This window comes from Nansenia antarctica, assembly GCF_963989245.1.
Source record: "Nansenia antarctica genome assembly, chromosome: 4".
NCBI classification, from domain to species: domain Eukaryota; kingdom Metazoa; phylum Chordata; class Actinopteri; order Argentiniformes; family Microstomatidae; genus Nansenia; species Nansenia antarctica.
This window is the reverse complement of record NC_137689.1, coordinates 59,536,907-59,561,005: the sequence shown is the minus strand read 5'-3', so window position 1 is coordinate 59,561,005 and position 24,099 is coordinate 59,536,907. Positions and strand designations below refer to the sequence as shown.

Sequence of the window (24,099 nt, the reverse complement as noted above, 5' to 3'; positions counted from 1 at the left end):
ATGTGCAGATGGACAGTGACTAAGGGTGCCATCGCCGTCGCCACCACCGCCACCGCCACCTGGTCCTGCATTCGTCTGTCCCTCCTCTCCGTCCTCCTAGTCCTGCTGCTCTGTCCCCTGCCCTCTGCCTGCCACCGCCCCCAGAATGCACTGGCTGGCGGCGTTACCCCTCGCTTGCCCAGGGCAGCAAATGGGTCCTCCTCAGCCGCAGCGGTGGTGGGGCGGCATGTGCGCAGCTACAACCACCTCCAGGGAGACGTACGCAGGAGAAAACTGTTCTCCTACCAGAAGTTCTTTCTCAGGATTGATAAAAACGGCAAAGTCAATGGCACCAAAAACAAAGACGACCCGTATAGTAAGTAACAGTGATGTGTCTGAGTTTGTGTGGGCATCTTGCCTCATCTTCTCACATGTGTGTTCTATAGAGGGTTGGGAGCTGTTGGGGGTTGGTTGGTATGTATTCCCATTACAGCAGTCTCTAATCCTTTTATATAATATTCATAGTTATCTAGTTATGATTTAATACGATCATATTTCCCCTCCATCCACACATTATATTGTAAAAATCGTACCTGGCATGCAGGTTGACAGAAGGCGAACAGGAATTGTTGAATCAATCAATCAATTAATCAAACAAACTTTATTTTTATAGCACATTTCGTACAAAAATGCAATACTTCACAAAAACATTAAAACTGTTTAAATAAGGCGCATATATGGCAACATAATAGGGCTGGTTTCACAGACAAGGCTTAAGCCAGGTCCTGGGTTAAATCACACTTTCAATGTAAAATCTCAATTGAAGATGCTTTTTAGTCTAGGATTAGGCTTAAGCCTTGTCTGTGAAACCGGACATATATAGACCTAAAAATACACAGTAAAAAATGATGTTTGGACTGATAAAAGTGGACTGAGAGACTAATGCAATAGTCTGTTCTAGTGTTATTAGGGTGGGCAATGGGCACAGATACCATGCTGCGTGTTTTGTCTCTCTTTGCATGTGTAGCAGCAGCCTGCCCGTGTCTGCCTCAGTTACTGAGTATACTTCTCTTGAAAGCAGATCTACTGGAACCAATTAGAAATTGCCCAAATAACCCTTTTCTCTTTGACCAAAATATTTGAAACATTAACATCATCCATCCCTCAGGGATTTCTAGTACGTGATCCAAACTCCCAACCTACTTTGTAGTAAGTTCATTGATAGTTATACTCGCAGATGTAAAGTCATCATCTTTCATAGTTTTCTTCATCCTCGTAAGTAAGTTGCTCTTGCAGGGACTAATGTGAGCCTGGCATACATATACTGTATGAGAATATAAAGATTGACATAAACCCTAATATAGTGGACTTTAAATGGGGAAACTCTCTCTAATTTAATTTTGAAACAATGCTTACGCCGGATGCTCAGGGTTAAATAACACTGTGAAATGACATAAATGTTGTATACATGTCATTTATCTGTGGGCTTCTAGTATATGATCCACACCACAGCATATGTATATATCTTTCTGTGGGTCCACCACCCACACCCCTTGCTGAGAGTGATCTCTCAGCACATCGTAATGCAGCTGAAAACGTAACACTTGCCTTGCTAGGGTGCTGTGAACCCCCCCCTCCTCCCCAGACACCCCGGCCAACGCTTTCCCCAGCACCTGGCCGCCATGCGCGCTCTCCAAGCCGGCCGTTCAGTGCACTGCTCCTCCAGCGCTGTGGCCCCAATAAAAGAGGGCTTTGCCATATGGTGCCCATGTGCACCATGCTTCTCCCTCTCCTCCATCAGACCGGGCGGAGCGGGACCAATCAGACGCTGTTCGGCTATGCTGAGACTCGGCAAGACGGGGCTGGAGGAATTTCAATTACCAGACCATACTATTGCCCACTGACAGCCCATCTCTCCAGGTTCAACTGTTAAAGGTGATACATGTCGATAATGACAACAAAATTCAAGGCTTAAGATCTGGCCATAGCTTTTATTTGACATGGAATATCAGTGCCCTCTGCTCTTATAAAAGACACATGACTACTTCAGACTTTCAGCCAAAGGTAGAAGAACGTGTCTTGTGAAATAGGAGCACCTTACCATGTTTGTGGTAAGATCCAGTTAGAGTGAAAGAGAAGGAGAAAGTGTGAGTGTGCAATGCTTCCCGCCACTAGCCCCACCACATGTGAATAATGGTGGTTGTCATTAGCTCCCACTATGACCTGAAGGCACGAGCCCTGGCTGGTAATAATGCTCTAACCAGATGCACCGCAAAGCACTTGTGGGGGGAATTCACATCCCATGTTGCCCTAATATTGTCCCATCTGACATATAGACAGGGTCTAGGAATGTATGTGTGTGTGTGTGTGTGTGTGTGTGTGTGTGTGTGTGTGTGTGTGTGCGTGTGTGTGTATGTGTGTGTGTGTGTGTGTGTGCGTGTGCGTATGTGTGTGTGTGTGTGTGTTTCAGGGGTAGTGCGAATGACTCAGCTCAAAGCCTAACTTTGGACACTACTTTTTAGTCTTCTGGAGCGATGTAGAAATATCAGATATCATTTGATAAGGAGAAGTGCCCACCAGGTTGCAGTAATGTCCCCCAGTCTCTCCCTATTGAGACCCATCTGTTTCGGCTGCAGTGTCAAAGAGCCACAGACACAGTGATGAGCATCTCTTGGTTTATTTATTTTTTCTGAAACCTGAAACTCCAACTGTGACTTCACACTGTTGTTGCCCTGTCCAGAGAACCTGGAGAAACGTCGGGTTCAGTAAAAAGGGGACCTTTCATTGACAGGAGGTACTGTGTCTCAGTGTAGCAAAGTGGAGATGTTGGCTCTATTCAAACAAGAATGTGTGTGTGTGTGTGTGTGTGTGTGTGTGTGTGTGTGTGTGTGTGTGTGTGCGTGCCTGCGTGCGTGCGTGCGTGCGTGCGTGCGTGTGGGTGATTGTTATGTCCTTGCCCTGCAGTTTGTCCAGTCATAAACCTTCACAGTGGGGCACCTAAAAACATAGATCCAATGTCTCTCTGAGTGCCGGTGGTGAGATTGTACTGGTCTGCGCAAAGTCATCTAACCTGTCACTTCTAATCATCTTAGTCTGGTTGTGCACTAAAGCAATAGGGATTCTTGGACTCACTTTCTCATTAAAGTCAACAAAATATTATGAGATTGTTGTCATCAGAGCCCACACAGATTGCATGAGGAAACGCCTTTACTTTATTGGCTCCAATTGTAAGCCGTCCTGCACTGAAATAGGTTCACTACAAGTTCCTCCAGCGAATAAATATGAGTCTTTCTTTGTAAGGCAGGCAGACACTGACAACTAAATGCAGCTCACAGTAGATATCAGCAGAATATGCTCTAAATCTAAATCTCTAATTGAGTCTAATTACTGTAGAGTTACAGTAAGACCAACAGCCCACCGAATTGCTCAGTCTAGACCTCTGATGTGGCTATGTATGGAGATTAGATGTTTATGTATGGGGGAGTGAGGAGACCAATGAAAGATCTGCTAATTAAAAGGCCGATGACAAATCCCTCCTGAGAATGACAGAATAATCACTGGACACTCTTATTCATTTGCATCTCTGTGGGTCAGTTATATTTCAAGCCATACTTTAAAGTACTTTAAGTATATTTCTCATCAGTCCACCAGAAGTATGGTCCCAATATATAATTATTTGATGTATAGATATCCCGATGACAAGCTTATATTGACTTGTTGATGTTTAGTATTCCTTTAAGGATCTTGCCAATGGATGTTCATGTTTCTTTGGCCAAAGGCTTTTCCAAGTGTTTGTAACCATGGTAACCATGGCTGTAGGGTAATGAATTAATTGACTACTGTAGTTATTATTGATCATCTGAAAATAAGTATACTAGCAGCCAAATGCCTTTTGTGAACTTTTGCAGACTTTGGAAATCGCACTCTCTGCCTCCAAATCAAATCTAGATATATTTGTCTATAGAATTAATATTTCCTATGGCTATAAAACCTATAAAACTGCAACAACGAGCCCACAAGTATATGCAGACTATTATGCTAACTCTGAGCACATCACATGTATGGGTGAGGACCTGTATTGAACGATAAGGTTTATACCCATGACTTGCTACAACCCTGTGTACACGCATGTTACAACAGAGTAACGAAAAGTCTTTTTTCCACTGGTTAACTGTTGTGTATGACAGGGCAGGATGTGTGGTGATACCCTAATTGTGCCTGTACATCCAGTGGACAATACTCAGTGAACTGTAAGATGCATAGATGCCCAGACTGACATCCGTAGAACAGTATTCAGTGAGCTGTAAGATGCATAAATGCCCAGACTGAAAGTGTGTAAACTACAGGCAGAATTAGAGGTGATGGGGAAACACAAGCCAACAACGTGAAGACATTTTAAGGTGTATAGCACCTGTGACCAGGAAATGCAAGACATGATCTGTAAACTCATGAAATCTACTCATGAATTTCTACATATCATGTCTGGAAAAGACACTGCTTCGGTGCAAATCCTGGTTCTTAGGGCCTCTTTGTCTCCTCTGGTGCTCCGGTCTGTGCTGTAGCCCCGCTGGTGTGTTACCCAGCCCCTCTCTCTCGCTCTGTTTCAGCCCTCCACAAAAGAGCTATCTATGTGCCATTTGAAACCCAACCCTGGCCATATTGTGTGATTCCCCTTTCAGAATCCATCTGCTTGGGATCACTTTGTCACACTGGTTTCATAGACCTTATTCTCCACCGAGGCGGCTAAACTTAATTATCTGCATAGACAGCTATGCACACAGTGGTAATTTGAAGATATTATGACCACTGCAAATGTGAGCCAACCAAAACGTTCGGTGCCAAAATACTTGGCACCAAGCAGTTTGGACACTTTCACCATACATTTGGTACATTTGTGCAAAAAATAATCATGGATCATAAAGCCCAATGCACACAGCGTGCGATTTCTGTTGCACGACAACATTCCATAATTTCCATTGTTGTCATGAATGGAATCGAATTTTCGCCGTGCGATTAAAATCGGGGCCGTGTGCATTGGGATGCGATTTTCTCATAGACTTCCATTCAAACTTCAAAATGGAATGTTGTCGTGCAACAGAAATCGCACGCTGTGTGCATTGGGCTTAAGATAACAAACATTCAATACATTGAGTCTTGAGTCTGATATGCGTCTTGACTTACAGTAACACTGACCAAATCAGAAACTGTTATAGAAGATTGATGTTACACCACACCAACATCATTGCTACTTACTAAATTATAGTTCATAAATGTGTACGCAACATGCTTATACATCGTTGTTACTTCAGTAATTACAGCATAGGCATCAGAACAACACACTACACTTTGGACAGTGCCCTATAGATGGTCTACAGATTATCACAACAATTGGCAACTCTTTTGAATGAATTTGCTAGGGTTAGCGCTAATGGGTAGTTAGTTGTGGACAGTTGTAAATAATTGGTTCAACATTTATAAACCATCTCAAGAGGGACTTTCCAAATAAAGTGTTACTGAACAACGTACTGCAACCTGAAGACTTAATTCCCTCCCAGTGAATGTGTTGCTAATGAGCCTCATTAGACCCTGACAGTTGTGATGGAGGAGACATTGCAGTTCAGGGTTCAACTGCAGTTTGGATTTTGAACTCCCCAGAGCAGACTCTTTCCAATCATGTTGTCAAGTTTGTGGGCTGTACATCACACAGAGGTCAGACCTGTGACTATCCATCCCCCTCTCACCTCATTCAACCCCCAGTCTAACCTGATGCTGTTCGATTAGCACCATAGACCATAGACTCTCAAAAGAGTAACGTTGGCCCCCAAAGCCTAACTTCATTCAGTATGCTCTTGTCAAGTTCTAGTTCACTACAAAGATTGCTAACTAACATGTGAACCAGCTAGGGAGAACTGTTCAATGTGACCTCAGCCGACTGGAGACCTGTTGCCCCAGTCATGTAGATCATGATGTAGCTAACACACACACACACACACACACACACACACACACACACACACACACACACACACACACACACATTACATCATGATCAATACAACGGATGAGAGGGTAGGGAAAGAGCTGTGTACATGTGTTGTTTTAGCATACAGTATGATTGGAAGGCTGGGTATAAGTAAATATCGAGTAAATCGCTCTTGGTTTTTATTCTGTCGTCTAATCAACAACACCAGGTGGGCGAACTCCTAGGACAATCAATGATATCAATGAATCAATGATTAACACCAGTTAGTAAAAAAGGAAATTACTACCGGTACTTACTTACTCAAATAGTATTGAGCTCAAACTCAAGGAGGAGGGGGCCGTAATATCTGACCTAAGTTAGAAGTTCTGGGGGTTGGCGGGGGTGTAGAAACTGTTCCGGAGCCTGTTGGACCAGATCTGGATGCTCCAGTACCTTTTGCCAGAAGGTAACAGAGAAAACAAGGCATGGCTGGGCTGCCTGATGATCTTTTCAGCCTTCCTCTTGCACCTCTCAGAGTAAATGTCCTGGATGGCTGGTTGCTTGCAGCCTGTGATGGACTGGGTCACCACCCTCAGTAGAGCATTGCGGTCTGGGGCTGTGCAGCTGCCGTACCAGGCACATGAAAGATACCTGAAATACAATAACTACGTTTACATGCACACCATAATGTTCCGTTTAATACAGGAATATGGTGTGCATGTAAACACAGTCAATGAGTAGAGGTATCGATCATACTAGTCATTAATATGTATCGTCTTATTTGTCTGTGTGTGTGTGTGGGTGCGTGCAGGCGTGTGTGTGTGTTTTATTAGAGGCCTACACCACATGGATGACACTTTCTCCCCTTCCCTCTGTGGTCATAGTGCCCATATATGGTTCTTGTGGGAAATCTCTTCACAGGCCATAAAAGTGAGTTATGAGGAGTGGTAGATGTACCAGGTAGATGTAAAGGTTAGTGTCAGTGTTTCTTTTCATTCTGTGTGACCCTAACATCTTCATAGACTTTCTCTTTTCTGATGCATAAATAACCATCAGCTTTTTGGTAAAAAAATGTCTTTCCTTTTTTTCGCAGCATATGCGTTCCAGCAGTATAGCTGGGCATCTCAAATTTACGGCTATGTCCTGTCTTCTTATACTTATAATTAGAACTGACATGGTATGTTCTGGGAATTCAAAAGGTTTATTATGAGTTTGCGTCCAAGACAAGAGTTACTTTTTGCAGTTGGTAAATTCCATATCACACATGTATCTTCAGCCTGTCCTCCGATTTCTACCTCCACCAGACTCCCCTGGTATCTGCCCAATTCATTCACAGTGGTCTTGGTCATTGAGCATAGCTATTACTGTAACAATGTCACTGTAGTCTTAACACATAGTATGCCCCCCAACACAAAAGAACAAACCGTGATGCATTTGAGTTGAATACAATAACAACCGCCCCCTCCACAATCTTTCATTTCAAACATGTAACAATTTTCAATAGTGATCCATTCCACTCCACCCCCCCGCCCGCCCGAAACCATCTCCCATCCCATCCCTATCCCTAACACCGTCCCCATCACCTCCAAACCCTCCCCCATAACCCACCCCAAACCTCATCCCTTTAAAAGTGGAGGAAGCAGACTCATCCCTCCTTCAGCCTCATCCCTCCATCAGTGGAGGAAGCAGACTCATCCAACAGGCAATAATTGAAAACAGAAACTGGCACAGGACACTTCCCCCTGAACCTCAATACCAACACCCCCTCCCCCCTTCCCGTCGAAAGCAGAGTGTCGACACTTGCAGTGGACAGGTCCTCCCAGAGCCATATCTGCATGACTCTGTGTCTGCCTTCAAACATCTTTCATTCAACAACAAACCCTAATCACAATTGGGCTTTTGGAGCCATTCAAGTTGGTGTTCACACACAAGCTTGTGTTTCATGTGTGTATTATTATTATTATTGAATTTTTTTTAAACACTATTTCCAGCTTGTAAACCAAAATATGACAGGCACAGTAACTACAATGTTGTTTAATAAAGTACATTTCAGCATTACGTTATCACACCAGTATAACGTTTAAGAGCAAATTCATGTAGAATGTTGCATGTACGATTCATAGCTAAACAAATCTGAACCTCTCTTAGGACAAACAATTATTTACAAAGTTTCATCAATGGCTGAAATCAAATAAGCATGAAAGCAAAGGTTGGCCAGGGGTAAGCTTTGGCTTTCAAACCTCTCCATTTAGTGTAGGCCCCCTCTCTTGCCCCATTTAAAGTTCAACCTGGTGGTATGGAGGTCCAGATGTATGCCTAACCTTTGCCCCCATTACTGAGAGGAGAGGGGAGAGGGTCATTTGTGCCAGTGTTGGTCTCAGGGAGAACTTACTATCATGCTGGAGCCAGAGCTCCTTGTGTGTGTGTGTGTGTGTGTGTGTGTGTGTGTGTGTGTGTGTGTGTGTGTGTGTGTGTGTGTGTGTGTGTGTGTGTGTGGAGAAATCATCAGATTAATAGATTCATATGAAATTAAACATAGGAGTTTGCACATGTGAGAGGCTGCAGAATAGGGAAGCGGCTAGTGGGTTTACTGTGGTTCACTCCAGAAATCTGTGTTTTATTTCAGAAATGTTCTGATGAATCGATGATTGACAGAACAGTAGATTGGTGGCCAAATATAAGGAAGCAATGACAGGAAATATGTAAATAATGATTTGAAAATAGGGGAAAGGGTGACTGTGATTCAGAGAGAGAGACGCCTCAGTTGATCCCCTGTCCCCAGCTACTTTGGTCAAAGTCAACCACACAGAAAAATAGGGAAACTTTCTTGCTTTCTGCATTTAAATGTTTAATAGAAACAGTGTTTAAACATTGCCTTGCATGATGTGAAACCTTTTCTCGGGGGTTCAGTTGTGGCAAAAAATAAGTAGTTTAGATTATTTTCAAACCTGAATCAAGACCTCTATAAATCAATACAGATCAGATCTCTCTCTCTCTCTCGTTCTCAACTCTCCCTCTCAACCCTATCTCTCTCCCTCTCTCTCTCTGACTCTTTTACACCCCCCCACACATGTAGGCATGCCCGGACACACACACACACACACACACACACACACACACACACCTACAGATGCACATGGTGGCGGCATACAGGTTCCAGTTCCCCACTTAAATGTCAGAGCAGGCACCCATGTAGATAGAGAAGCCTTGGTCGAGTGTTGGCCAAAACTCTGCCCACTGCAGGGAACCTGCTGCATTAGTAGCCAGTAAAGCAGTGGGGGGTGGGATATAGGATCTGTGACGGACAAGATCCAGGACCACTGCTCCAGCCACCAGTTGGCTCAGGAGAGTCCCCCCTGAGCCCTCACCATTGCAACCCCCCCCACACACACATACAAACACACTAACACACCCCTACCTCTCACGCACGCAACGGCTAATTAGCCGGCATTCCTCCCCTGCTTCTTTCAAACAGCCCGTCCAGATGCCTCCCTGGTCAGAGCTCTGGTCTCCCTGCGCTACCTTTGATGGTTCCATTAAGACTCTCTCCCACTTCCATCTGTCTCAGCACACACAGTTGAGTCTCTGACTTCACAAACACTTTAACACTGGCCTCTAATCTGTGCCACTCTCCAATAATCGTCCGAGCATTTATTTCATTCATTTACTTAAATGAAGTGTTATTGTATGCATGCTTTGGCAACAGTACAGTAAATGCAAAATGATGGCAAAATTCTAAAATACCTTACACTGGCCCACCCCAGTTTAGATTCATAAATACATATTCATATGTTCAGCAGCACTCAGTACCCAGTGACACACTTTGACATCTACTGGCAAAGCTTTGGCTCAATACCATCAAAGTCAGTAACATTACAGGAATTGCATTACTTGAGATGACTGCGTTTTTCTTCGGATACCACCACAAAAATCACTATGAATTTCATTAGGGCTCTCAAAACGACCATGACATAATACACAGTGGTCCTATTACTCTGCATGGTAAGCTGATCTCAAACCATGCAAATGAGAATGTTCGGTCTCAGTGAAATTGAATGCTATCTGTTGGCCTGGATTAAGCTCTTTGGTATTTGAAACATCACATTATGCTCAGGTGATTGTTTTATTTTGAATCTCTGTATTTGCTTTTTATCATGTTGTGCTGCCAGTTTTAAAATCATATACAGCTTGACAGTGTGGTTTCAATGTTTCATCCCTGAGGTAAGAGTGATGCGTATGCATGTTTCAAGCAAAGAAAACAGCATTGGCTGTGGGATACGGATGACGTACAATAGTCTGCAAAATGAAATGAAATCATAACCTGACAACCTACAAAGAAATGAAAAAATACTGTTACAGGTTGATATGATTTTCATATCATTAACATGTTGTTCATGTGAAATGTCATAATGTTTGCATATCATGTACAGTAAATCGCCTTCTAAATTGATTGGGAAAATATTTTACAGCATTCTAATACATTATGTTCAGGGAACACATGAAACACGAGCTAGTCCATTGTGGTGTAACATAAATAGCTGTTGAATGGAAGTTGGTAAACATTTTTAATTACTTTTGACATTACAAACCTTAATATAAGTACGCTTTGGTGACAGTGGATAGTAAAAAAAATCCCACGAAAACTTTGGCAGAAACCTTTGGGCCATCCTTCTGTGTGTGTCTATCTAAGGACAATCCTGTTGTCCACATTTATCCACCCCAACTCTTCATCACTTACAAAGTATAATATTCAACAATGTAGTTTGGGTTGTCTGCCAGAAGATGTAGAGTTTCTTCTTCCCCTAACAGTAGTTAGAAGCAGTTCCATGGGTATGAACTCTTTGTGTCACAGCAAATTTGACATATCGTCAATCAAGCTATTGCCAGTTCGCAGAGAGATCTCTTGCTTTAGATGTTAGTCACCCTAACCTCATGTAATGCAAATAAAACTTGTTATTGTTGAAAACAGAGGATGGAGAACAGTTTCTTACCCAGAAACCGAACACTCTTCAATGTGACAAACAGTTTTTTTTCTTCTTTGGCAGAGGGGCTTGAAGAATTCATTACCATGTGATGTAGAGATGCATTCAATAGTCAGTATTTTCCTCTAAAATGTAAATTTCCTCTTGTTAAAATAGATCAGAATCATCTTATCTCAATGGTATGCTACAATATATGATAGGAAATGTTTTTTAAGCAACCAGTTCAATGGAGGCTGGTGGAGGCAGAAATCGGGAATGGAATGGTATCAAATACGTGATACAGTCCCTCATTCTGTTTCATGCATTAAAATGATTCACTGAATCTGCCTCCACTAGCTTCCCCTGTACCCGTTGTGTGGTATACAATGTGTGCTTCAGCATTATAATCTTCAAAAGGACCCTAAGATAAACAGCGGAAGCATTTTCACAGCTCTCTCTAACCTTAAGTTCATCTGGAGTCACCACTGGCCGTGTTTTGGAAGCGGGGGGGGGGGGGGGGTGAAGACCATTCTTCCTAGGGCAATGATGCCTGCCCTAAAACTGAGAGAGCAGACCTCTGCAGAGAGACCAGACTCCCTATAGAGAGACGAAAGTATTATAGAGAGACTAGTTCTCTGAGGGGCCTGGGAGCCAGAGGCTTATGGAGGCCAGATCAAAGGTGCAAACCACTGTTGTTGTTGGGAGCAGGCCTAGGGTCAACCACTAACCCTGTAGTCCCCCCTTGCTGCCCCTTACTACCCCTCCAGCCTAAAACCCAGCTCCTCAACCTCTCAGCTCTCCACAATACAGTACCACTCCTCAAGACTAGCCCCCATATCCAATCCCCCTGATCACAGTAATCATCTAGAACTAGCACTTGCCCAGCCCAAATCCAACTCTAGTCCCCCAGTGCCAACCTCATTCTCAAACATCCTATGAACCAATCCCAGTCCCACAGCCCCAGTCATCTAGTCCTCCAGTGCCAGCCCCAGACCTTCCCTCAACCTCTGATCCAGCCTCAGTCTTTCTGTACCAGCCCATAGTATGTGGGATGCTCCGTAGTAAAGTCAGCTGGATGAAACTACAAATGTGAAAGTGCTGAGGTTTGAGGTAATTATGACAAGATGCGATAATGTGCATGCTGTCACTTTGTCAAGAAAACATGGCTCTCCATGGAGATAGGGGGTTTGTCAGGGATTGTTGGGGGTTGAGGTCACCTGCTGAGCCAAGGGTAAAAGTCAATGGTTGAGGGAGCCACCCAACATAGTTGAAGCGACCACCTAATGGAACAGTACAGTATACAGTATGGGCTATCCCCAGCCAGCTGAACCAACCCACAGACATAGGTTAAACAGAACCTCAATTGGCTACAGAACTGAGTCAGCACAACCAACCAAAGTGATAAATAGTAGCTACATGCCAAAACGAATAGGCAAAACAGAATCAGAACCAAAATCAAGACAGACACAAAAAATGAAACTGCATCATCCAGTTACTGTAAGATAAAAGAAGAGCTAAAACACAAAGGACATACCTTATCTAAACCAAAATATAAAATAAAAAAATGCTTGTTTTACCTGAGCTCATTGAAACACCCTCAGGATCATGTTACACCACTCACACATTTCTTTACAGTATCTTTGTGGAAGAGGTGATGCGGTGAACCACATTCATGGGATGAGTTAACCTAAAGACTTACGTTTAACCCTTCATTAGCAGCAACGAAGACCGCAATTGACCATGTTCTCCTAAAAGCTTTAAAAGTAACACAATTCTGTTACACACAGGTGTTTTCCGGCGTAATTTCTGAAAAATGTTGATTGCAGAATGTCTGCACCTTTTTGTTCTTGTTTGTTAAAGAAAACTCTGGTTATTGCACTTTCAATGTTGGTCATAAAACTGTTGCTCTGCACTTAAAAGTCACCCCCTACAAAATAGAAATGAAGGTTGTGGGCAACATGCCAACAGCAGAGGGAGAAAAAACAACCCCCTGCAAAAGAGAAACAGAGTGGGGCAGGAACAGAGAAAGGAGGTCTATGACAAGAGGGGGATGAAGAGAGAAGCAGGGAAGAAAGAGACAGGAACCAGGAGAGAGGGAGAGAGAGAGATAGAGAGAGGAGGGGCAGGGGCAAATGATAAGAAATACAGAATAGGAGGGATATACCCTTCTAGAGTGAACGTTGGTGAAGTCGGGGGGTTGACAAGAGATTAAAACAGTGAGTAGTAGGAAGTGTCACTCCACCGACGGTTTGTTCTGCACCACCATCAGACAGAGTATTGTTGCAACTTAAGCCTTTTGTTGCAGCCCCTGCCTTTCAACTGCTGAGTGCAGAAAGAGGTAGGGTTCTGGTGACTAGCAAGGGGGTCATAAAAGAGCCCTGGGTTTTGGTTTAATGCACCACATCAAACGACCCAAAGCCAATGGCTAAAACAGGTGCCTGACTTTCAACACTGCACAGATAGATCTTATTTTGACATTGCAAGCGTAGAAATGGAGATTGAGCATGCATAGAACTCTTTTGAACCACTAAGTTCCACCAGTGTGAATGGTGAGTGTCTGTGTGTGTGTGTGTGTGTGTGTGTGTGTGTGTGTCTGTGTGTGTGTGTGTGTATTTTCATGCACATTTCTTAATCCAAGTATCAATTGCCCTAACCTATTTCTCTCTGTTTCCCTTTCTCTCTTTCTTTCTCTCGCTCTCTCTCTCTCTCTCTCCCTCGCTCTCTCTCCCTTTGATCAGGGATTATTCTGCACTAATCCCACTGACTGTCATTACATTTCTCTTCTCTTGTCATCCCCTTTCTCATCCCCTGTTCATGAACTTGAGGGAAGGCAGAGGAACTGCGAGCCAGATAGCCTCATGCCATCGTCAATAGCTGCAACTTGAGTCTGTAGGCAAGGGCTCTCTCAAGATTATACAGAAGCAGCAAATAGGGAGGAGGCTCTTCAGCTTGAGAAGCAGCCGATATGTTAGAATTTCTCAGGCTGGGAATAAAGAGACCCGGGTCAGAATTTACTAGGTGGATCCATTCAAACCAAACGTGACCAGGGAGATACCCCGGAGTTACCTGGGTCTATGCCCCGTGTGAATGGTGTTTTTGGTGTGCCTGTGACAGTCAAGCAAAATAAAATGTGACACAGCCTGGGGGAAAGGTCAGCAATTCTCAAGTTGTGCAAAATGACCAAAAGGTTTCTTTTTGTGTTTTCCATTTTTTTGCATATTAGGAAAGTTTAAGTGTTGAAGTGCTCACTCGATATAACAAACAACAGTTTCAGGATCACTAAATACTTATAATTAGTGAAGGTAAGGTAAGTGATACATGGCTTGTAAACAAATGTACGTTTTAGGACGTGTTCAAAAGCAAGGACTGTATGATCATCTAATTATGTGTAGTTATGTCTTTTTAGCATGTTGATGTTTTATCAGCATGTTTGTGATGTGCTAAACATGAGGTTAGTTCATAGCGATGTTCCTTTTAACTGCTAGCTACTAGCATTTGTTTCGCGTGTGTTGTGATTCAGAGAGAGTTTCTCCACTATTTGGTTTGAGGTGTACCAACATTCAAATAAACACTTCTTCAACTATTTTCAGATTTCAATGTATGACACATCATTTGAAAGCATATAATCTGCACTTTCATAATCTGGAACTGGAAAACTGAAAAAGTACCTTTCCCTACTTGAGGACTTTTTCACCAGACCCTGTCACAAATGTGTGCGCTGCAGTCAGACACACGGTCAAGTTCCCTTCAATAAATGCACACTGAACCTTTATGAATGAATGCTGAACTACGGTGACATTCTCATCCACAAAACTGTTAAACATGGTGCCCTGACAAGGGCACTGTGAGATGAAACATTGTGTCACTGCAAATACAATAATTATTTAATCAGTGTGTGCACTTCTATCCCTACTTTCAACCATGTAAGTGTGTGAAAAAGACATTGGAGCATAGAGAGAGGTAGATATGGATAGTAGGGGCATGACTGTCTGAACCATCACTTACAGCGAAATGCCTTAGCAATTTACCCCTGATCAAAGAATCCTGCAACAGCCCTCCTAAAACACAATCCCCTTGTCTGGAGAGGTCCATAAAATCACACCAGGACAACACAATGTTACAAATGTCTGTCCCAGGAGTGAAAGCGACGATGACACAAATCGAAGGCCACCTTGTAAGGCAATTATGTCCATATGTCCTCTGACAGCTGCTACGCACTGGGTTAAGGTTAGGCTTAGGTCATGGGTATAGGGTACTCTCTGGGTTAAGGTTAGGCTTAGATCATGGGTAGAGGGTACTCTCTGGGTTAAGGTTAGGCTTAGATCATGGGTAGAGGGTACTCTCTGGGTTAAGGTTGGGGTTAGATCATGGGTAGGGGGTACTCTCTGGGTTAAGGTTGGGGTTAGAGCATGGGTAGAGGGTACTCTCTGGGTTAAGGTTGGGGTTAGAGCATGGGTAGAGGGTACTCTCTGGGTTAAGGTTAGGCTTAGATCATGGGTAGAGGGTACTCTCTGGGTTAAGGTTGTGGTTAGATCATGGGTAGGGGGTACTCTCTGGGTTAAGGTTGGGGTTAGAGCATGGGTAGAGGGTACTCTCTGGGTTAAGGTTGGGGTTAGATCATGGGTAGAGGGTACTCTCTGGGTTAAGGTTGGGGTTAGATCATGGGTAGAGGGTACTCTCTGGGTTAAGGTTGGGGTTAGACCATAGGTAGATGCACCCTGTGAACGACTACCTCCCTGTAGAAGACCCACTTCCACTACTATGGGGCAAAAGATAATTTCATCTAACCCTTGTTAGCTTTATGGGTTTATGTAATTGACTTTAGGAAAAAAGGGACTGGTTACCACAGCTTACACCAGTAATGGATTCTACAGACATTTAAAATGCAAACTGTTATGGACATTTCAGTTTCCCCCCCGCTTGCCACTCTGCTCTGAAAACAAACAAAACCAAAGAAATGTTTTTTCCTAGCTTAGTCCCGCCAATGCCTCTCGAGCCAGAGGATGAAATGGCGGAGCCTGTCCGTTCTCCATGACTGGCAAAGAGACACACACACACAGGCATAGAGTCAGGGCTGTGGTTTACGGAGGGGGTTCAAGCTAAAATGAGTCGGATTACTTCAAACATGGTCGGGGGTAAGAGTGTGACTAGGCCCCAGAGTGACTAAATGATCACAGATTCAATACTGTAGATGACTCAGTGGGCTCAGACTATGCCAACACAGACTCAGTCCTGTCAATGACTCAGTGGTTTCAGTAAACGCAATAGACTCCAACATAGATGAGTTCTCCCTTCTTTTGGAGATAGTGTAAAAGGGAATGAGGGGATTTTAAAACATATTAGCTGATATATGATAGCTGTACCATTTTCTTTAATCCACAGACCTACGTGCTAGAATATAACAATAATAATATAGATTACTTTTGGTGATAAAACAGGTACCTCATCATAAAATAAAACAAATCTGTTTTAAAATGATCACAGCAATTTTATCATTTCAGTGTATTGGCCCAATATACAAGCATAATCATATAACTAATATCTGCTACTTGTGTTTGTCTTTCAGGTGTGCTGGAGATCAAATCAGTGGATGTGGGGATTGTTGCCATCAAGGGGCTCAGCAGTAACTATTACCTGGCCATCAGTAAGAAAGGAGAGTTGTACGGCGCGGTAAGTAAAGGCTACCCTGAGATTCACACATACAATAATATCCATGTTGGATACAGTACTATAAATAGGACACTCTACTTAATACTTCATGGTATTATCCAGATACCCATAGAGGAGAGAAATATTATATAAATATAACATTTATAAATAATGATGTATTTCTTACTCAAACACCCATTTGGACCAATGCAACGTCCAGAACACTCGTACATTACAGAGTTGTAGTGTTTTAAACTGCCACCTTATTGTTGCAGTCCTCTACTCCATCCTATACTCTCCTAAGGAGCTGACTCCTTTGATGTTCTGTGAGAGCTCTCCTCTCCCTGTCCTCTGGCCTTCGGAGAAGCCTGGGGTTGTTTTAAAGGACAGTTCCACTCCAGTGCCCGTAAATAATCCCCTAGCAGAAGTCGGCTTTGCCAAAAGAGTTGTCGTCTTGGCGAGAGTAAGCCGAGACGGCCCTCACTGCCCCTCTCCCAAACACAGAAATCCTCCCATGTACCACACCATGCTAGTGCTCCCCTTCTATTCAGACGGAAGAAACACAATACTACAGCCACTCTATTCTACTGAAACCCCTCCAGGGATATACCGGCACTGTTTCATCTACTCTCACACTACTTCATCTGAGACTTCAGACTGAAAGGCTTTACTCCGTCTCTCACAGTAGTGAAATCAGATGAAATGGAGACCCAAAAACCATTCTGGGTCTTGAAACAAAATTCACATGACGTATTATACTATCAGAACCAGATACTGTCACTCATTCAGTGAAGCACTAGTGGCGTATGTAGTCTCAATCACACTTCCAATTTGATTACTTACTGATTAACATGCAATTATGTATGTTTCTCATTGATACATTGTTCACACTAGTGGTTATGTGTAATGGGTGGTGGTCAGAACACAATGACTGCTATTGCGGACGTGAGTTGAAAGCTACACAGTGTCTACAAAATATTCTCATATGTTTTGGGAACATTCAGTTTACTTCTGGAACTAATTTGAACAGCTGTGGCTAAAGAGCTTTTGGGAAAAGGAACATTCTTTACTGGATCACAACTGTATCCATTTTTGTGCCTAGTTAGGACACTACAATGACAAGAGCAGCCTCTTAAAGCCCAATGGACACCACTGCCATTGTGACTCAAACTGCATCAATGCTTTTGATTAACATGCCTTATTGTTGGTAAACTGGGTAATCTGGATGTGAGCATCTGCTATATTAACCCTGTGAACCCTAACTAAAACCCTTTCCCCCCCATTTACTCCCCTAATTCATAATAATCTACTGTATACAGTATGAAGCATCAATTGTTATTACATCATGTTGTACAGAACATGTGAGGCTATCAGAATGCTTTAATGCCATGTGTGAATAGAATCTATGGATGAAAGGCACACATTTGGCAAATCCAGGTCATGGTGAAGTTCACTTTGAGGGAAATAGGGTTTGAAGTAATTCAAATGCTTCATGAAAGTCAGACGTTTTTCACAAAAGTCTCCCCCTATACTGACTGTTTAGATCCTGAAAAAGTTAAAATAAAAAAAATCATACCATGCTGCAATAAGGTAAATGGGCTAAAATACCAAGATTTTATTAGTTTTGCAATGTATACTATTATTATCATTTTTAAAATTATGACTATTAATAATCAACTAGAATATCACCCTAGATAATAATATTAATGATAATAATGATAACAATAACAATAACAATAATAATAATAATAATATCAATAATAATTGCAATAAGAATATGATAAGATTCATTGTCTTTGACTTATAACCATTTATGTAAGAGGCTTGCTCCCGGGACAATTCATTGTTTGTTCAAAATGGTAAACAAAATTGATCCTGTGAGAAGATCAGTCCATTGAAGCTACATACCAAGTTTGGTGCAGATAACTGTAAAAGCCATAGTGTTTTAGGTATTATTATTATTTTTAAAATCCATCATGATCATCAAGGCTTTTTTGTTCATCATGATGAAGGGGACCTACGTATCAAATTTGGTGACAAGGTCATAGGGTGTGGAAGTTATAGCCTTTCAAAGTTGGCAATTTCAAACACTTGTTATAGCGCCCCCTTTAGGCCAATGGAGCTAATTAAGTGTGCTTGTATTACATTTGAAGGTCCTAGTATGAAGCATCTTACTGGAAATTAGAAGTAGCAGTAATAATAATATATTGAGTATATTTTGTCTAGCGCTTTTCACCAAGATGTTTTGCATGGGGCATACTGAAATGTATCATGAAAGCATTTAATCCTGTACAGTTGTTTTATTTACAATTTTACAAAATAAAATCCATGGATAAAAGCTGTTTTATCATTCTTTGTTTGTTGTTATTCTAGTCACATATATTTGTAAATTACATCACATCCATATAGTGCTTCACAATAAAGTAATATATAATATTTAAATAGAGTATACTGTAATTCATAGCATTCCATAAATCAATAATAAAAAATCTCGGCCTACATAGTTTCGTGGCCTCATTGAATTGCTTGGCCACTGGGGGCTTATCATCACGATTTTTTATATTGCTTTTGTGTTCTGTGATCCTCACTTTTCATTTCCTCTTGGGTTTGCCAACATAATAGAACCCACACAGACATTTCAAAAACAACGCATTTTGTTTAACATGTTATTCTTCCTTTGATCTTCAACCTTTTTCCAGTGAGGAAAAATATCTAAAGAGTATTTCTAGTGAGTGCAGATTTTTTCCTTTATAAATGAGCTACCTGCACCCAAAGAAGTTGTCAAATATCGAGTTGAGCACACCATTCCCAAACTTTACAGAAATGATATGACACATATGAAAGTGATTCATTTGTAACCAACGATGAGACATGTTATGCTGGACAGGGGCGAAAAATAACAGTGCTTACTGTTGGCAACTACAAATGATTCGCTGGATACGGGCAGTAAGGCAGTGAAAATATAATTTGTTGCAGAATAATGGTTGGGAGATTTACTGTATATATTATAGCCTACAGCATAATATGAATAATAGCATGTCAACATATGAGAATGCTAGAAATGCAAGGAAAACTTGGACAATTAATTTAGTCTACAATACAATTCAATGTTTTCGCTTGCTCTCTGTAAAGTCCAAATTCAAGCCCTCTTGATTTTCTGATCACTGTATGCATGCTTAATGTTGTACTGTAAACACTTCAATCCATGTACCTTCTGGTGGATGCAAACAGAAGTCCACCCTGGCACATAAGGAGGAGTTTTAAATCATCTCAAGTGTGTTCAAGCTCTGTAGAGCATCCTGAAGCTTTCCAGATATTATGAAATCTATTTGGCTCCATCTGTCCAGCTCAGAAGCCCCTCTTTTGTGTTCCGTTTTCAGAAAGTTGATTGATGGATAGAGCTGTTGTACCATTTACCTGGAATCTCCCATTTACAATGTTTGTCTTGTTTTGTTTGTTCCAGAGGGACTTTGGTGTTGACTGTCGGCTGACTGAGCGGATAGAAGAGAACAGGTACAACACCTACGCCTCAGCAGAGTGGCGCAACAAGAAGAAGCACATGTTTGTGGGTCTTAGCACAAATGGCAAGCCCATGAGGGGCAAGAAAACGCGAAGGAAAAACACAGCCACCCACTTCCTGCCCATCGTGGTGGTGTAGCCACGGCATCGGACATGCCCCCCCCCCCCCGGGAACGTTTCACTGCACTGAGGAGAGACCTTTAGAGACACCATCATACAGAGTTTTTCGTTGCAAAGACATTTATTTCTAAAAGGAAGGCACTATGTAAAGGAACTGTTTAAACTCATTTTAATGGAGTCTGACTGATGTTACATATTTGTTTTTGTTTTCTAAGTTATAAGTCAGCACAGGAGAAAATATGAAACATTTTTCTGTGCCAAAATAATTTTAATGGATGAAATGTCGGATCAAATATGGAATTAAGAGGACCAAAAAGGGACACCGTCACGAAAGAGTCAAATGACAGAGTGTACTGTGTGTATTTGTCTGTGTGAACTGTGGATGCAGTTATTTATGCTGTACTAACTCATATGAGGAACTGATATGGACACTTCAGATTAGTGACCATGTTAAAGGCAAGATATACAAATGTACTGGAAGCACTTGGGTGAGGTGCATGCGAGAGAGAGATGCTGGACCATAGAGTGAGTCAGATGCAAAGAATTTTAGTCAAGCTAGCACCATAGCATAAAGAAAACTCTAACAAACATTATTAACATGCAAAATTCACTGTATTGGGTATCTCCATTCCTTACCTGACTGCTTCTAAATAAATTATTTATTTTATGTAATATTTAAAGAAACAAAAAATACAAAAAAACATGGAATGGACAAATTCTTTTTTTTAATCATTTATGCTCTTATTTTTAAATACTAATCTACCATTTCAACATGAATAAAGTAAATATATTTCTCTTTACTATGCTGGATTGTCTCTTCCTGCTTTTGCATCTTATTGCAATATTACACAGCAAATGTGTGTATCAAACAGCACTTTATATATATATATATACACACTATATATCAATAACACAACATCTTTATGTGATTAATAATACAGTAACTGAAGAAAACGTTTGTAACATGCATATTATATGAATTCTCTCTCATCGTCTTCTCCTTGAGTTATTAGTTATGAAATATCCTTAACAGTTACAACTCAAAGTACATACAAGGCATCCATTGTGGAAAAACATGTTGGACATTGATTAATGAGGCCTTCCATGTGTTCCATGCTGCCTGCAGACTAAGCAGACAAGACCATGAGTCCCTACTGGACAATTCTCACAAGATTAGAGTATTGGCCAATGTGGCATGACCATGTTTTCAACACTTGTTATTACAGTAACAAAACATAGACTAAAGATGCATTGCAAAGTACAAATGTATCAGCATTGTGTTGCAATGTAATTCAAACACATTTTCATCAAGTAAATGTTTTGCAATGCATTTTTTTGTTGATTTTAATTGTATTGACATTTAACTGAATTAGAGGGATGTTCTTCTTTTTATTCTTATTTATTCCTGAACATTACAGATGCCCAGTACAGCCGAGATGGAACAGTTGAAGAATGCCATTGTATTGATCTGAACTACATATGTTTAGAGCATCTAATGTTGGCTGTTGGTGTCTCCAAGACTCCACATATCAAATAATGGCTGAACACTGAGAGATATCAGAGCTGTCGTAAGAATGCTGTTAACAGTTAACTTATTATAGTGCTCTCTAACCAGTTTCATCACTTACGTTATGCTAGCAATCGTTTGGCTAGCTAGCAAGATACGTTTGCAGTTACATTATCTTTTACAGTTAGAACTTTGAACATCAGAACTGTGTTTCTGCATTTTATCACAATATTCTAAAACTGAACAGTTTCATTTAGTCTTGGCTGTTGAACCAGGCTTTAGATACTGAGTAGTATTATATTGTCATCATTACTGTCTGGCCATAAGGCTCCATTCATTCTGGAAATACTGTGGGCCACTTGCAACAAATGTGTGTTAATATAACATCCTTGGTTTATTAGCAGAGCAGTGTTGCCTGGATAGTTTAAGACTAAGCCCACTTGCAATGAAAATATGTCAGGGTCGAACTCAGGTGTAATTGGATGCACCTGTGCAGCAATGCTAAAGGTATAATCTCACTTGCGACCTACTACTTTCAGGTAATGGTGAAGGAATATGCTCCCCTAACCTCTGCAACAAATTAGACCTAGGAATTCAAGGTTTACGAGCATGCCAATATAGTCAACAGGAGTTTTGCTTTGTTATTTTAGGCTATGTGATATTTGTAGTGACTTCTATTCAACGTGTAGCTCTAATGGCATTGTTTTGCACACAATAAATGTAGGTTCATTAGGACTCCAACATCTGTGATTTATTATTCTCTGAAATCTTTATTCTGGCAATGCACTCATATACAATCTCCGCTGTTAGCAATGTGGTGATTCTGATAAGCATACAGTAGCCTACAGCTCAAACTCATATACAAAATAGCCGTTATGAACATACGTAGGTGTGTGACACGTATTGTAGCAAGAAACCTTCTCTTTCACAAACCTACTCATATTATTTCAGTAAATCTTTACTGAAAGACTTTAGAAATGTCTATTAGGCTACAAACAGGACACATTTCAAGCTTTCATCCTTTCACACATGAACTTGATCTACCCGGACAGGTGTCAGACATGAGATTGAGCAAGCACAGCAACATACACGCTTTAACTAATCTCGAGCCCTCTACTTTGTTGCAAGTGGGATAATATTGCTACCAGGGCAGTGGGTTATACTCAGGCCGTTACCAAAACTTCTGTTTTAAGTTAAAGCATTCCATCCATCCTGTTTAAGTTACCGCAATTTAGTGCTGAACATGCAAGTGCAATGCTGTATGTCTAAAACACCTTGCAGGCACTCCAAACCAACTCATATCATGAGAATCCCCCTCTGAAGACTTTATTATGTCTTTCATTACATTTACAGTAGGGAAGGCTGCATTCAATACAATACTACAATACTGCTGCTTTCAACACCAGGGATGGTGCTCAACCGCATTCTACTGGAAAGGCTTAAGAAGGTAGTTGGTGAGAAACTGAGGGAAAACCAGGCTGGCTTCAGGAATAGTAGATCCCATGGAGACCAAATAGCCACCCTCAGGATTATCATCGAGCAATCCATCGAATGGAACTCTCCTGTCTATCCCCGCACCAACCTGCGAACCTTCAGGGACAGAGCTTTTAGTGCGGCAGCCCCCACTCTGTGGAACTCTCTCCTTGCGGTGATCCGCAACATCCCCACCCTGGACGCCTTTAAAACGGCCTTCAAGTCCCACTTGTTCACCAAGGTCTTCGGCCTCTAGTTCTGTTGTTGTTTTTGTCTGTCTGACTGTTTTTGTTTTCTTTCCTGTATCTCTGTAAAGCGACCGTGGGTACCCTGAAAGGCGCTATATACATTCAAGATATATATATATTTTTAAATGTTTACATTCAATTCTAGTTTTTTTACTTTGAACAGAACATTATGGGCAAGCACACTTCACAATTTCCACAAGAATTGTCCCTGTCTAATTTGGCACTACTAGCACACACCAACAGATGCAGGAAAACTTTACTAAAACTAAACTACTTACTTTATGGATCTGAAACCTACATACTCAACAAACCACACACATTCATTAACTGCTGCCTCCGATGCCTCCTTGGAATCTACTGACCCAACACCATCTCAAACACCAACCTGTGGGAACTCACCAAACAAGAAAAAATAGAAATCCAAATCAGGAGTAGATAATGGAACCAGATAGGCCACACACTCAGAAGACAAAACAAATCAATCACAAAGCAGGCTCTAACATGGAACTCACAATGCAGGAGGAAGAGAGGAAGACCTAGAACTACTGGAGAAGAACCACAGAACAGGAGATTAAGCTGGAAGGACTGTCAACAACTGGATCGGAGAGCACAAGAACGGATGGAGGGGTTCAATCGATGGCCTATGCTACCTAGGGAATTTAAAGGCCCAATGTATGTCTA

General features: G+C 41.7%; 1 protein-coding gene across 1 annotated transcript; it reads left to right on the top strand.

Annotated features, from left to right (window-relative positions):
- fgf10a (fibroblast growth factor 10a) lies at positions 1–20,209 on the top strand (the record flags this gene model as incomplete). Its single annotated transcript, XM_080529034.1, has 3 exons — positions 1–355; positions 16,469–16,572; positions 20,015–20,209. 3 exons carry the CDS (start codon positions 1–3, stop codon positions 20,207–20,209), a joined length of 654 nt encoding a protein of 217 aa, XP_080385160.1.
- Between the last annotated feature and the right edge of the window lie 3,890 nt (positions 20,210–24,099).